This window comes from Octopus sinensis, linkage group LG25 (genome assembly GCF_006345805.1).
Source record: "Octopus sinensis linkage group LG25, ASM634580v1, whole genome shotgun sequence".
NCBI classification, from domain to species: domain Eukaryota; kingdom Metazoa; phylum Mollusca; class Cephalopoda; order Octopoda; family Octopodidae; genus Octopus; species Octopus sinensis.
The window spans coordinates 25,584,277-25,601,776 of NC_043021.1; the positions used below are offsets into that span (position 1 = coordinate 25,584,277).

General features: G+C 39.0%; 1 protein-coding gene across 1 annotated transcript in view; it reads right to left on the reverse strand.

Moving 5' to 3' along the window:
- LOC115224545 (transmembrane protein 19) overlaps window positions 1-11,480 on the reverse strand; it is a 12,306-nt gene extending 826 nt beyond the window's left edge. The window contains exons 1-5 of the mRNA XM_029795455.2: window positions 11,309-11,480; window positions 6,145-6,255; window positions 3,902-4,039; window positions 1,505-1,759; window positions 1,152-1,367 (exon numbers count right to left, since the gene is read on the reverse strand). Coding sequence (XP_029651315.1) covers window positions 1,152-1,367; window positions 1,505-1,759; window positions 3,902-4,039; window positions 6,145-6,255; window positions 11,309-11,441 — 853 coding nt within the window. The 5' untranslated portion in view covers window positions 11,442-11,480. The remainder of the gene's footprint in view (window positions 1-1,151; window positions 1,368-1,504; window positions 1,760-3,901; window positions 4,040-6,144; window positions 6,256-11,308) is intronic.
- Between the last annotated feature and the right edge of the window lie 6,020 nt (window positions 11,481-17,500).

Genomic DNA, 17,500 nt, shown 5'->3' on the forward strand with positions numbered 1-17,500 from the left:
AATGAAGACATCGACAGGAACAATGGAAGTTGCAAAGAAAAAGAATATGCTGGAAGGTTTTTTTTTTCTTGTGATTTGGAGAGAGAATAGGATTGGTGGTAGTGAGAGACATAGGGCAGAAAGCAAATTCAGACGGGCGTGTGATTGTGTGTGGTTGATTTGTAAATGTACAATAGTATTGTGCAGTGTATAACATACGTACTGATGTAGTAAAGTAAAATGATTTATTAGACACAGAAATTATTATCATTACATGAAGGATGTGAGACAGCCATGATGCTATGGATAGCAACTGGTGAAATAAATATATTCGTCTTTCATACCTCCAGACTTTTTATTATCTACATATATAAAGGGATAGGGATTTTAAAATCCAGGTGGATATTCTTTAAGTACTCTGTAGTAATCCCTACTTGGCTAACTCGATCAACCGGTGAGAGAGATGAGGATCGGTGTAGACTGTTGCCCTTGCACACCGGTTCAAATCCAAAGTCCACTTTGAAGAATTTCAGATAAGATTCCAGATTATATTTTAAAAAAAAACCCACAAAGAAGAATGGAGAAACACATCTTTGACTGAGGTTTTACAACATATCAATTGCTGCCATACGTTTCTGATCCATTACAATGTGGGTGGCCTTGAGAATAAAATGCTGGTGGTTATTTTATAGATCCCCATAATGCTATAATCAAGTTGATAGGGATCAATTAACATGCAGCAGCATTATTGCATTAAAGGATTATGCAACAGAAGCATATCAGAAACGAATGTTGGTAATTCATGTGTTGTAAATTATCAATTAAAAATGTGTAATTTTCCATTCTTCTCTGCGCTTATATATACATATATCTATCAATCTATCTATATATCTATCTATCTATCTATCTATCTATCTATCTATCTATTATCTATCTATATATATATATATATATATATATATATATTTGTACTTGATTGATATATATTTTCTCATTACCAGAAAGCTGATGTGAAGTCCAGAAGTAAAGCTAGAACTAGACCTTGTGAAGTATTTAGCTCAATGTTCCACCATTTCTTCAACATCCCCATCCTTGCTACAGACACCAATCAAAATAATTACAATAAATGAAAATGCAGCAAAGAAACCTGGAAATGAAAGTCTGCTACGTACCGGAGTATTGTACAGTTGCTCCAAGCAGAGAATCCAGGAAAGAGCCACCAAAGCCACAGACTAAGCCGACTATGATGACCGGCCACTGGACCGGACTCTCTTGGAGCTTCCGTTGGTTGATGGTCAACAAGAGAGTTAAATAGTAAGTAACACCGATAATCAAACCACCAAGGGCACTGCATAGTAAACCGACAAAGGATATGGCACCATTGGTCCCTGGAAAACAAAAAAAATTTAGGGGTTGGGTTAAATATTGACTGATTGCTCTTACGGAAGAATGGATATATGAAGATTGATGATGATGATGATGATATCTATAAGATGCTGAGATTTATATTGTCACAACTCCTTACCTCTGGGAACTTTTCTTAATGTTGTAATGAGTCGTGGCTGGCCAGAACCGATGACGGTGCCAAATTCCGATGCAAATGTGTCTCCACAGGAACATGCCAATGCACCCAACACAGCTGTTGACATCCATGATGCCTGGTAGTGATTAACAAAATCCACTGGAAATTCTTTCATGCCAATATCTATGAGATACATCAGGCTGATTTCGCTGGCCACCCCACCATTGCATACAACCTGCACCCAGTTGCGCTGGCCACCTAAAAATAATGCAAAATTTTCATGAAGAAATGTATGCAGGAACAAAAGACAGCTTCAATATTTCTGTGGGAAAAAAAAAAAAGGGGACTGACATGTATTCAAAACTGAAGATGGCCTTCGTTTCTTTCCTCTTCCTCATGCTTGCTACTCAATTTGTCCAAACAATAGCACTAATTAACATTCAACAACACATTCTATTGGACATTTCCTTAATTAAAATCTCAGTCCTGTAATGATTGAGCAGAAAATGGGTTTCTTTATTCGAATGTTTATAGTGTACAGACTTGAGATGAGATTATTGTGAAAACTGCCAGTATTGGAGAAAAGATTTAGTTTTTTTTCTTGTAAGGATGTCACTTGTGTTAAAAAAATAATCTTTTGTATGCAGAACTGTTAATTATTTAAAAGTAACTAAAAACAAAATCTTTGATCCATTAAAAAAAGAAAGGTGTTGGTAATGAATTAAATGCAATTAGTAACAAATATGGATACAGAAACATCACAAGACAAAAAGGCAAAAAAAAGGTTCTTCCCAGGCATTCAGTTTTTGCATAATAAGAATTTCCAGGTAAGCTGACTTAATCCATTCAGAAACAAAATACTCAGGTGTGCACAAAAGTTTCAATAAAAAAAAAGCAAAAACCTCCCAAAAATAAATTGCAGAAATTGAACATGATGATGATGATGATATATATATATATATATATATATATATATATATATATATATATATATATATATATACGTATGTAAAACAATTTAGATCCAAATGAATATGGTATTTAACTTAGATGCACCAGAATTTTTTATGGTATTACCCATAAAATTATGTGGGGTGATTATAACCAAAAAATAAGCAACAATATGTGTATATATATATATATATATATATATATATAATATATATATATATATATATATACGTATGTAAAACAATTTAGATCCAAATGAATATGGTATTTAACTTAGATGCACCAGAATTTTTTATGGTATTACCCATAAAATTATGTGGGGTGATTATAACCAAAAAATAAGCAACAATATGTGTATATATATATATATATATATATATATATAAATTAATATAAGCAGCTAAGCGCAATATAAAACCATAAAAAGAAAATTCAACCATCACTAATTGTGAGTGAGGGTGCTGAATAGCCCCTATATTGCTAGAAACTCTTAAAGCTGCATAAATGTACATTTATATAGAGTGACAGGGGAGATAACTGCGCCATGAGCTAAGCTGGAATCACTGGACTAGTTTCGTCTGTTAATTTCAAACTCCCGAGCAGTTCTCAACCTCACTGCTTAGATGGTTCAGCTAAAACCTTCTGTCAAGTATATGTATTTAGCAAGATGCGATTGTCGACACTAAAAATTGATATAAGTGCAGAAAAATTTAACCATCACAAAATCACAAATTGTGACTGAGGGTGATGAATAACACCTATATATATATTTATACACGAGGGTGAGTCAAAAAGTAATGCCATTTTGTTTAGGACAGGTATAATTACCAACACAGGAACATGTATAATACATCAAAATGAAGCTGGTCCTCTGTGGATCACATCCCTACTTCTCAACATAGTCACCATTTCTCTCAATAGCAATGTTCCACCTTCGAATGAGAGCATGTATCCCTGCCCCATAAAATTCTGTTGACTGTTCTTTGAGCCACTTCTTCACTACAGTTTTCACTTCATCACTGGAATAATGTTTGCCTCTCAAACCCTCTTTCATGGGGCCGAAGAGATGATAGTCCAGTGATGAGGAAGTGAAAACTGTAGTGAAGAAGTGGCTCAAAGAACAGTCAACAGAATTTTATGGGGCAGGGATACATGCTCTCATTCGAAGGTGGAACATTGCTATTGGGAGAAACGGTGACTATGTTGAGAAGTAGGGATGTGATCCACAGAGGACCAGCTTCATTTTGATGTATTATACTTGTTCCTGTGTTGGTAATTATACCTGTCCTAAACAAAATGGCATTACTTTTTGACTCACCCTCGTGTATAAATATATATGTGTGTGTGTGCTGAATAGCACCTATATACATACATAAACACACACACACAAACATGGGGCAGGAAGTGAAGTGTAGAGAGAAAAGAAATACAATTTGAGTTTTTACCTACCCTCTTTGAAGTTTTCCTCAAAGGACCTTTTTTTACTGCCGCGGAATTTTGTGGCAGACGACGCCGTGAAGAAGAAGACAATCAAAGATGTGGCAAAGCAAATGTTGGCAGAAATCATCAGGAACCCAACAAACAGGGCTGTTTAAGTAGAGAAGCAGTTACTTGTATAAGACTACTAATACAGAGAGCAAATATATTTCACACACACATATCTATAATGTTGTAGATAGTCAACCCATTTGATCCCTCTTGAGACCTTAACTGCAGACTCCATGCACAGGAGAATTTACCATCAGGGCTTTACTCAAGTGACCCTGCCATTCAGCCAGGATGGTAGGGTCATTGAGATAATCTGCAAGAAAATCTCATTGAAACAGTCTTTTAGTCAGCTGTCAGTTCTGATTGTTGGGTATATGCAGAGACGATTGATAACAGGGCTATTGGAAGATACCTGGTGGTGCTTAACTATTGAACCCATGATGCATTGAATCACAATGAAGCCTGAAAATGCTTTGTACACTGACACAGCTTTTGTGCTGTTGAAGGAGACTAAGTTATCAGGACCAGCTGTGTGGTTAAGAAGCTCATTTGGCAACCACATGGCTTCAGGTTCAGTCCCACTGTGCAACATCTTAGGCAGGTGTCTTCTACTGTAACCCCCAAGCTGACCAAAGCCTTATGAATGGATTTGGTAGACAGAAACTGACTCCATTCTGCAAAGTGGTTGGTGTTAGGAAGGGCATCCAACCATAAAAACCATGCCAAAACAGACACAGTAGCCCAGGGTAATCTTCTATCTAGTTGGCTCCTGTCAACCATCCTACCCATGCATTCATGAAAAACGGACAGTAAATGATGATGATGATATATATATATATATATATATATATATATATAAAGCATATTTTATTCGAAATCATAGTTGTTCGAAAATTGAGGTACTACAGTGTATGTGTGTATATGTATATATTATTACAAAGAATAAGTACTGGGATCGATTTGTTCAACTAAAGGCGGTGCTCCAGCATGGCCACAGTCAAATCATCATCATCATCATCGTTTAGCGTCCGTTTTTCATGCTAGCATGGGTTGGACGGGTCAACTGGGGTCTGTGAAGCTGGAAGGCTTCGTCAGGCCCAGTCAGATCTGGCAGTGTTTCTACGGCTGGATGCCCTTCCTAACGCCAACCACTCCGCGAGTGTAGTGGGTGTTTTTTATGTGCCACCTGCACAGGTGCCAGACAGAGCTGGCGAACGGCCACGAACGGATGGTGCTTTTACGTGTCACCGGCACGGGGCCAGGCGATGCTGGCAACGGACACGAACGGATGGTGCTTTTACGTGCCATCGACACGGGGCCAGACAGAGCTGGCAACCGGCCACGAACGGACGGTGCTTTTACGTGTCACCGGCACGGGGGCCAGCCGAGGCTGGCAACGGACGCGAACGGATGGTGCTTTTACGTGCCACCGACACGGTTGCCAGACAGAGCTGGCAAACGGCCACGAGCGGACGGTGCTTTTACGTGTCACCGGCACGGGGGCCAGCCGAGGCTGGCAACGGACACAAACGGATGGTGCTTTTACGTGCCAAAATGACTGAAACAAATAAAAAATATATAAACAGGGGTAATTTAGGTGTTTCTCTGGGGACTGGAAAAAGTGATGGGGAGCCTTCACTGGTTTTTGGACTTTATTGGGATCTCATCCGAAGTGTCTCCATCAATTGAAACAAGCAGCCAGCATTCAAGAACTTCAGTGGCTACAGAGAAGTGGGGCTGCTAATTTGCATACAGGGGCCTGAGTATGTCTTTGTGTTTGTTCCCCTCCACTGCTTGACAACTGGTGTTGGTTTGTTTACATCCCCATATATTTATGGTTTGGCAAAAGAGACCAATGAAATAAGCACGAGACTGAAAAAACACAAGTACTGGAGTCGACAAGGTTTGACTAAAACTCTTCAAAGTGGTGCCCCAGCATGGCCACACTCCAATGACTAAAACAAGATAAAAAAATTTTAAATGCCCACAAAATGGCAGTTTTGGGGGTCTCTTTCTGAAGCTTAAATCTGGTTTATGGAGGTGTGGTGCAGCCTCAATGAAATGTGGTACAACAAGCAGGGGTATGATAGGGAGTGGCAGTAGGGATAAGCAAGGGTAAGAGGATAAAGCATAAGCTACCACCACCACCACCACCACCATAGCAACAACAAGAACAAACCAAAACAACCACAGAGAAGACGAACCACTAAAAGCTCCAGAAGTATTCAGTGATTTCCGGTGGAAGGCTACACTGGCTAAAAGCACGGGTGAAACTGTGGAAGCAATCCATCGCCAGGGAGTCACGGCTTCGTAACCTGGAAAAGACAAAAAACACACAAAAATACTCATAAGACAACTTTTAACACAAAACAAATTCATTTTGTTCATCAAATTTAGCAGCTAAAGTTGGGGATCTGGCTGCACGGATTTTGATGATGTTTAGCTGAGCAGATACAAATTCATGAAAGAAAGGAAAAGAATGGATATAAAACTCGCTCTCTCATATATATATATATAACGGGAAGCTTTATGAAAATAGACAAAAGACGAAGGCAGGTTTACGGAAATAAACAAAAGACGAAGGCAGGTGGAATACAAACAAACAATTGTATTAGTATGGCACTCAGGAAATATAAATAAAACAAGTCTTTAACATTTCGAGCCTACGCTCTTCAACAGAAAGATACACAGAGAAAAAACACAGAAAGAAGGAGAGAAAAAAAATATGCGTGCAGAGGCTAACGAATCAACATGATAAAATACACAGCTTATTTTGAGATTGCTAGTGTTAACAATACAAAAAATACAGACTGGATTTGTAGTGCTCCAAATGAGCTATATTTCACTTCTTAATTTGAACGGAGGCAATGCAAGCGGAAACTAGAGGAACATGATTAAAATCCACACTCGAAGACCAAATAGATACATATATTCTTCCACATTTATAAAACGGATGTATAAATTCCAGATATAAAGATATAAAAATGTATATATAAATAAATAGATTTCAGTTGGTGTTATACATAAAACATAAAACACAGTGAATTTACATTTTAAAAGTTAAAAAATATTGGTATAATAAAAAATTTGGGATGATGAAACATTAAAAGGACGTATTAAAAACCTCCAAAAAATAATAATTAATGGTAGTCAACTGTTGTTGATCTTTCCATTTTCTGCTTAATTTATTATTAATATATTATTATATTTTGTATATCATTTAATATACAAAATATAATAATATTAATATATAAATTTTGCAAAATTTGGATATTCCCCCCCCTGTACCCTTACTCCCCACTTAGATCTCATTGTGACCTCCTTTGTTTCCTACTTTAGACCCCTTTTAATTGATAATCATAATATAGTTTAAGTCAGCCCCGCCCTTCCCCTTTCCGGTTATCACCTACATACCATTTATCTTGCTAGCATCTTCTGAGTCATGTTCTTTTCTGTAGACAGGGTGAATTTACAGTCATAGTAAAATAGGGGTGAGGAAGAATTAATTTACCACCAGTAGCAAGGACTTAACTGTCAATTCCCTAACGGGATGTCGAATACTTGCTGTATTGGATCTTTTGATTGCGATAAGGAGAAAGATGAATGGAGCTAGATCCCCACTACTCCTTCTTGACCCCCATTGTTATTTTCTTCTGCCATTTAAGTATTTTCTCCTAAAGTTCAATCTGCAGTAAACATTGTAATTCTTTTATTCTCTAGTTCTGATGAAAAATTTGCTAAAAAAATTATAATGGAGTATCCTGTATGTTGAAAACCAATATGGTCATCTGCGTCTGAGGAAAGCAGTTTATTTCGAATTGATGTAATGTTTGCATTGATTGATTAAATGGAGCCACTTGAAATGGCTGTAATGCACTATTACCTGGACATCCTTGATACTTATTTGCTATATATATATATATATATATATATATATATATTATATATATATATATATATATATATATATATATATATATATACGGTAGCGATCATCGTCTGGTAAGGGCAAGGGTCGTCATCGACGGGGAGAGGGAGAAGATGCCACTATATTTGGCGTCGAAGGGAAAACGTGTCTGAGTCTACAACGAGGCAAAGCTGCAGGAAGCCATCTTGCAGGAAGACTGGTGCCAAGGAGACGACATAGACGATGACTACAACTCACTGATAGGGAAACTGAAGGAGTGTTTAAGGAAGGCTAAGGGAGTATGCCCAAGAGAAAAGAAGGGAAGAATCTCGGAAGAAACTACAAAGTTACTTGAGAAGAGGAAAAATATGAAGAGGACTATTGAAGATCACCTTGAATATTCCCTTCTCAGCAGAGTGATTCGTCAGCAACTAAAGAAAGACTTTGAGGCATACCGGATGGAGAAGCTCTTGAAGGCCGCAGAGGAAAAGAAGAGCCTCAAGAAATGCAAGAGGGACATGGTACTATATAGATCGGAGGTGACGGCCCTGAAAAATACAGATGGAATACCGGTCAACGAGAAGAGCGAGATGGAAAAAGTTTGCGAAGACTTCTACACCAAGCTCTTTAAGTCTACCAGAAATGTCCAGCCGTTACCACCACTCCAACAGGAAGAAAACGTGCCACCTATCCTTGTCTGTGAGGTTGAAAGAGCCATCGGCTCGATGAAAAACGGAAAGGCTCCAGGGAAAGACAGTATAACATCGGAGGTGCTAAAGTCAGGCAGAGAGCAGCTCTGGAAAATCCTCGCTGACCGATTTACACACTATCTAGACAAGGGAAGAATTCCCTCACAGTGGAAAGAGTCAAATACCATCCTGCTGTATAAGAAGGACGACAGAGAAGATCTAAAGAACTACCGACCCATATGCCTGCTGTCTCACGTGTACAAGCTGTTCACGAAGATAATTCTGAACGGGTTGTCACGTCGTCTCGACGAACAAAAACCGAGGGAACAATCAGGCTTCCGGAAGAACTACAGCACAATGGACCATATATTTACTCTAACGCAACTGCTTGAGTGAGCAAATGAGTACAAGCTGTCTCTTTGCATTGTGTTTATAGATTATGAGAAGGCCTTCGATAGCGTCGAAACCAACGCAGTGCTGAACTCGCTGCAGAGGCAAGGAGTCGAAGTGCAATATGTGCAGCTGCTCAGAGAGGCAAATTCTGGATGCACCACCAACATAACTCTACCGTCATCACCCATACAAGTGCCGGTCAAGAAGGGAGTGAAGCAAGGAGATACAATCTCCCCAAAACTTTTCACTGCATGTCTCGAACAGATCATCAGAGGCATCGAATGGCAAGGTGGTGTCAACATCAATGGCGAGCTCCTCACCCACCTCCGTTTCGCTGACGACATCGTACTCATCGCTGAAAACATGGATCAGCTTCAGACCATGCTGACGGAGCTCAACATCAAAAGCTCTGCAGTAGGTCTCAAGATGAACCGCATGAAAACAAAGTTCATGCGGTCAGACAACGTACCAACAGGTCGAATGGTGATCGGCAGTGATGACATAGAGGAGGTAAGGGAATATGTCTTCCTGGGACAGATGTGCCGAGATATCGAAAAGGAGATCTCATGGAGAGTAAGGGCCGAATGGAAGGCATTTAATAGCATAAGGGATGTGCTCAAGGGAAGGTTGGACAGGACCACCCGCGCCAACCTCATCCACAGTCCAGTTCTGCCTGCAATGTTATATGGTAGTGAAACATGGGCTACCACAAAGAGAGAAGAGCAGAGACTGGTAACAGCTCAAAGAGCCATGGAAAGGACAATGTTTGGTATCTCGTTGAGAGAGCACATCAGTAGCGAGATCATCAGAAAGAAGTCCGGCGTGAGAGATGTCATCGCAGAGTATACACGCAGCAAGTTTAGATGGGCTGGACATGTCGCCCGGCTCACCGATAATCGATGGACCCGTGCGAGCGGAAACGACCACCCGGAAGGCGTCCACGATGGTGGAGTTACGATTTCAGGAGGACGATTGGGATCATGTGGATGAGAAAGGCGCGATCCAAGGAAGAGTGGACAGCGTGCTGTGACCAGCAGTGTCAAATGGACGCCTGACGGACTGGTTGATCAAGGTGATATATACACACACACCTGTGCAATTATGTTAAAGGATGCAAAAAAGAAAAAGAGTACTCAATACATCTATATTTGTATAGAGTAGGTTCTTTTCCAAACTACTTGAAATTTCCTATGTCTTTGTTTAGATTGTATGGGAGTAAAAATGCTGAGAAGCAAGATGTTGAATAGGGGTCAGGTGATGGACTTCAGTACGCTCTGCTGGTGTTGGTGAAGTCAAGTGCAGATGATTGAGAAGTGTTATGCATGGTTCGGTTTTCCAATAGTGAAAGAGTTCATTTTTCTTTTGGGATAAAATGTTCTTGGTCATAGAATTACCACTGTGAGGAAATCTGGAAAACTACACACACACACATCGTTACCATCGGTTGGATGGTTTGACAGGATCTCTAAGCTGCAGGGTGGCACCGAGTTCTAGTGTCAGCTTTCACAGGGTTGCAATGGCTGGACGTCCTTCCACTCTACAGAGAGTACATGGTGCGTTTTTCATGTCACTTGCATTTGTGAGGTTACCAAGTATCTTGCGAGATACAAAAGGAACAGAGTGGGGGGAGGTCCAGCGGCTAAATGACAGGCTTCTTTTAGTTTCCATCAACCAAATCCACTTTTCCAAAACCCTGCTGATTGCTGGTTAAACTTTGTAAATAAAGATTTTTAAATTTCAACCACATTTTCCATCACCTAATTGGATTAGCAATGAAATATTGCAGCATTAGGTCTCTTAATTTGGGCTTTAAAAGTTCTCCCTAGGCAGGGGAAGTAGACAAGTGCCGTTTCGTTATCCTTTGCTTTTCATGTAGCCTCCAAGTTAGGGGGTCTTTCTCTCAACGAGTTGTAACAACTTGGGCATTACGGGTTTCGATTGTGTGGTGAATATAACGAGATATACTTATTGACTTATTTTATATCGTAACTGGTGAACAATAGCGTCGTTGGTTACAGTTTTCCAGCGGGCGGACAATCACTGCATTTCAACGAACTTTAACTTGTAGCAGAACATATCCCAAACATCATTGTCGATATTTCTCGCTGCGATATCTACACATATATGCAATGGATACACACACGGCTTTGGCAGAAGACCCCTAGCTGTGAAACGAACTTCTTAATGACACACCCAGGCCTTTCTAGAGTTGTGATTTAGGCCATCTGCTGGGTAGTCTCAAATGGGAGAAGTGTGAAACATATTTGCTACCAAGGGAAGGCGACATGTAACAAGGCGGGACTCAGTGAGTTGATTCGCAGTACGAGGGGGCCCCTTCATCCCGTTTCCGTGGCCCCTAAAATGCACTTAACAACTTACCTGAATCTTGAAAGATGATTCCGTATCCAATATTTAAGACCCAACAACAGAATCCGAAAATAGCAGCAGCACCGGCGAAGACAATATACAAGAGAAGGTTTTCGTAGCGTTGGGAGAAACCGGACGACGCCATGTTATCAAACACATGTAAAGATGGTGTTTCTTTCGTGTCCGTAAGTAACCTCAGTAGACTGCTCGGTCAAAACGACGAAATAAGAAACAATGTGTGAAACTTTATAAATTACGTATTTATATTTTTGATGCATAGATCAAAAAGATTATCGTAAAAAATAAAATTTATTATACGAAGCTATTTTTGATAACTGAGTTTAACAAAGTTTAAGTGAGGAAGTTAAAGGGAAAGAATCTTAAACTCGAAGCAAGGTTCGGTCCGGGTCGCCAGATTTCAAGGAGGCATTCATGTAGAATAGCGTCGAAAATTATAATTTTAAAAAAATTTTCTTTCAAGCGAGTGTGTTTTAAACATTGTAGTTTACGACCCAGAAATAAATAAAAAGAAATAAATTGGTTGTTGGGAGGGAGGATTTTTTCTTTCTGACTATTTTTCAGATCTATATTACATATATTAAAAAAAAATATATAATATCAGATATTTAAACCATAAACATGGCCTCCTTCTGCCCTAAGGAGACACGCTTTTATTATAATTCTGTTCTCACCTTGGGTGCTTTGTAAGAATAAGAAGGCACTTCCCACTTCTTTCTCTTATTCCTTCTCATCATCATCACTTATGTCCACTTTCCCTGCTGGCATGGGTTGGCTGGGTTGTCACAGTCCAAGTGAGTTTTTATTCATAGGATCATGTCTCACACGCACAATTTATGTTTGTTGTGCTTTCTATGCTTTGATACATTTCCTAAGACCCCTCCTTTGGTGCCATGATATAAAACACTTTACAAAGAGCAATCATCACCATCATCATCATCATCAACATCATCATCTTCATGGCACCAGCACAAGAGAGGTTAACCTGCCTTTCACAAGTTGAGGCTCCTTGCTTCGTTTGCCACCCACTTTGCACAATGTACATTTAATAGGGGCAAAATCATGCATTTTATCATGGCATTTTTTCATCATCATCATCATCCTTACCCTCCTTACTCTCATCATCATCATCATCATCATCATTACCATCATTATCTTCATTGTCATCACCATCTTCACTAATGTAACCATCATCCTCATTCCTATCATTTATCATTTTGGCATCTTCTTTTCTATGCTTGCAGGGGTTGGACGGGTCTTTTCCAGCACATTGTCTCACCCATTTTCGAATTCCATTTTCATCTCTTTCATTTCCAGTCCATGCACTCATGTCAGAACTAGGAGAAAAGCAAACATTCACTCACACACACACACACACACACACACACACAGCTACATACACACACATATATACACATATACGTATTCTTTACAGTGTAGACTAGATGCTTTTTACGTGACACCGGCTGGCATGATGGGCTTCATTTAGTTTCCATCAACCAAATCCAGTCACATTTGACCAGGGTGCCACACAATGGAACTGAACCTAGAACCATGTAGTTGGGAAGTAAGCTTCTTGCCTGCACCTTTATTTACATATTTATATATGTGTGTGTGAATATGAGTGATGGAAGCATTATTAATACGAAATGCAATCTTTATATCCAGCTCAACATGGATGCTCTGCTAGAATGCCAAAGACTGCAGTATTTGCCTTGAAAGGTCCTCTCATATAGGTGCATGGTGCATAAAAGTATAAACATAAATCATAGCACAAGAGAATCACCTGGCATTGGAGCCAGAACTGCCAGGTCACCTTGATTTCAGCATGCTGTGCTTCCTCAGTAGCAGGCATCCTGTTGCCACAAACCAAGCAAATCTTACTGCCAATGTTATACAGAATAGCAGTGACTTTTTATTTACTGATGTCACAAATAGCCAGCAGATGTGCACTCTCAGCACCATATGTCAAAAAGAGACCTCTCTCAAGGCAAATATCTGTATTTTGGTGTTCTAATAATACATCCACAATAAATAGGATATTTAGTATTAATATTGCCTCTGCCACAAATATTTAAAAAAATAAGTTTGGTGGCTATTTGCGATATCAGTGACTGAAAAATCAGTTATTCTATATACTTTAGGCAGCGAAATTTGACCGGTATGCAGCAATTGGACGCCTGCCACTGAGGAAGTGCAGTGCAATGAAATAATGTGATCCGGCAGTTCCAGCACCAATGCAAGATAATTCCTGTCTGTTCTTAGCAGTGTACATCTAAATGAGAGACTCTCTCAAGTTGAATACTATAGTAAAACAGCATTCTAATAGTACATCCACTTTAAGTAAAGAATTTTGTTTGTGTGTGTGTGTGTGTATGTGTATCTGTGTACATGTATGGTGCTGAGAGTGCACATCTGCTGGCTATTTGTGACATCAGTAAATGTATTTGTGTGTGTGCATGTGTGTCTACATGTGTGTGTGTAAACCTGTTTCGGGATTTGTTAGAATCTAGGCACATCAACATGCAGGATGCCAGAAATGGCTAGGTACCCATAACATAGAGTTTACAGTGAGGTAAAACAACCGTGACACATCATGTGTTGGTAGTTTACGGCAGGTAGGTAGATATTTAAGTAGTGAATCCAATTGAAACTGTTGATGTGACTCGGGGTTGGTTCCAAGTGCAGCATAAGTATAAAAAGAAGACCAGAAACAAGGGTTTGAAATTTACTACAGCTGTTTCAGAGGGATTTTATTGATGTATTGCTGATGATGACTTATTCCTCATGCTCTTTATTGGATATATCATCATCAAGGTTCTGCCTTGCCTGCTTAAAATTTTACCTGAAGATGGTGCGTTTATGCCATGATGTAATCTATGAATACATCAATGAAATTCTAACGAAATGGCTGTAGTAAATTTTAACCACCATTTCTGTTCTTCTTTTTATATATACATATGTATATATGTATATATGTGTGTGTATGTATTTGTGTATACCATTGACTTGGCATCACTCATCAATGTTATAGAAGCAATGATGTCCATTTCCAATGTTTCATGAAAGACATGTCTAGCTATGGAGAAATACTAACTTGCTTGGAAAAAACAGGTGATAGGAAAGTAATATGGCCATGGGAAATGTGCCTCAATGAATTCCTTCTGACCTTTCTAAACATGGGAAAGTGGACGTAAAAATGGCGATGATGATAATGATAATAACGATGAATAGTGATGATGATGATGATGATGATGATGATGATGATGATGTTGGTGATTTTGTATTTATACTTGGAATGTATGCTATGATGTATGGAGGACCTTTGTGTTACAGAAATGTTAACAGAACAAAAAGTACAACAAAAAAAAAACCAACGAGCAACAATCAAGGGAAATAAAACATATTTTATTTTACCTCATCTCTTTTCGTTTTTAAATTTTCACCCACAAAACAAATTCTTTCCCCAAAATTAATGACCAAAATTTTTCTCTGCCATTGTCTTTGACTTTCTCCATTGTATAAAGTTTCTATGACACAAAACTTCTACATACAAGTCAAACAAGACTTCAGTTAGATGCAACAACACAAAAGCTATTTAATTAATTTATATTGCTTTAACAAACTGGTGTATTGGTAGAATTATGTGTATGTATACACAACTATATATATGTGTGTGTACATACATATATATATATATATATATATATATATGTATATATATGTATAAGGGTGGAAAGGAACACACGAGTTGATATATATGAAAAAACAAGTCAAAAATAGAAAATGCTAAGATAATTTTATAGTGAATCTTTCAGTACCGGTTTCGGTCATTTTGAGACCTTTTCAACTGTAATGATTAAATAATTAAATTTAGAAAAATTAGAAGAAAAGTTTTTTTAAAAGAATATTTCTGTAGTAGTGTTCAGATATAAGTAGCATTCTGCCTTTCTCTGACTCCCTTGTTTGCACTTGTGTGTTCGAGGTCGTTTTGAGTTCTTGGTAGGATAGGTGAAGAATAATGAGGCTGATGTGGAGAGGGGGTGTGGAAATCTGGGAATGCCTTAATGGTCGTATTTTGAATGGTCAGTGGCTGACAGTAGTCGCAGTTCAATTCAGGAATTGTTTATGGAATTTGTGTAGGCGTTATACTGAAAGACATTAGTGACAAGGTTAAGGGGTGGAAGGTGGAGAAGTAGAAGAAGAAGAAGATGACGATGTTGATGATGATGATGATGAAGAAGAAGAAGGAGAAGAAGAAGGAGAAGGAGAAGATGGTGGTGATGATGGTGGTGATGATGATGACGACGATGATGATGATAATGATGATGATGAAGAAGAAGAGGAAGAAGAAGAAGAAGAAAAAACAGAGAAGGGAGAATATGAATGGGTGTAAGTATAGCTGTGATGGGGCTGATTAGTAATGGATTCTCTGGAGTGTAATATTTGTGTGTGTATATATTTCTTTTATTCTAAAGTTGAGGTATATTAATTGTTTGTCGTAGACCTGTTAAGAAGTGGCTTGTATTTTGTAATAAAGAGATTTTCTTTACTTATTTGTTGTCTCGAGGTTGTATCGTCCCTAAATTGGTAGAGGGGAAAAATTCTGAAGTTTGGTGTTTTTTTGTTGGCGCAAGTATCTATGTGTTGGCTAAAAGCTATTTTTCTGTTTTGGGGAATTTTTATCTGGGATCTGTGCAGGGCTATTCGTTTACGCAGGGCCATTCGTTTATGTATATATATACATAAATATATACATAAATATATATACATACATGCACAGCGCATGGCTCAGTGGTTAGAGCATCAAGCTTATGATCGTGAGGTTGTGAGTTTGAATCCCAGACTGGGATGCGTGTTGTGTTCTTGAGCAAGACACTTAATTTCACATTGCTCCAGTTCACTCAGCTGTAGAAATGAGTTGTGACATCACTGATGCCAAGCTGGATCGGCCTTTTTGCCTTTCCCTTGGATAACACTGGTGGCATGGAAAGGGCAGGCTGGTAGGCAGGGCAACTGCTGGTCTTCCATAAACAGCCTTGCCTGGACTTGTGCCTCAGTGGGTAACTTTCTAGGCACAATCTGATGGTCCTTCATGACTGATGGGGGTCTCCGCATATATATATATATATATATATATATAGGTGCAGGAGTGGCTGTGTGGTAAGAAGCTTGCTTCCGTGCATGTGTCACCCAGAGTGCATTTGGTTTGTCGTTTGTGTGCACTTCAGACATTGCTTTTTGCTGCTTTAAGGGTAGAGATGATATACTCAGACTTTAGTAGATCTGATTTGTCTTCAGTAGAGGAGGAGCTGGTAAGGGCAGTCATATTGATGGACGGAGTGTTGGAGAAGACAAGAAGTTTTGCTGAGGCCACGGAGATGAAGCAAAGGGAGTTGGACTTGGCTGGTCTGAAGGAGTATGAGAAGATGGTACAGAAGGTGGGAGGTGATGTGAGGTTGTCACCCGTCCCCAAGGAATTATGGAGCGGATGGAGAGAAAAATGATCACCTATAAGGTGTTAGGTGGTAAAAACAGAGGAAGCAGTGCTTCTGCCCACATACCTTGGAAGAAAGACTTCCGAGGTAAGAGTAGACGCAATCCCACCTGATATAGAAGTGGCTTGGATGGCAGCAGCTGTCCTTGTTGGAAGTGAGGAGAAAGTGACTGTCCTTCAAGCCACAGAAACAGAAGAAAGAGGGTGGAAAGGGAGGACACTAGAATTAATTATACAGACAGAGGAGGACAGCTGGAGAGTTTGGCAGAGATGGTGACAACAAGTTCCTTTTCTTTTTTTTAAGAGAAAATAAGACACAAATTTTAAACAGAAAGTGATTTATTCAATCATTGATATAATGCTTTCTCACCTTGATCAACACTTATTACCTGTAAATACATAAATATCACAATATATTCAATAGAAGAGATGTAGTTTCATTCATTGGGTGTGTGAATTAATGTTACATGTGGGCGGAATGTACTGTGCTTCCAGAACTCAGTTTCACTGAGGTGGACAGATCTTCTTAAGAACCATATATGACCCGACATCTTAGTCCATAATTATCTCTGTGAGGTCCAACATCTTGAGATGAGTCTTCACTACTTCATCCCATATCTTCCTCTTCCATAGGTACCATCAACACTTTAAGCAACTGATATTTCTTTGTACAGCTATCTTCATTCATA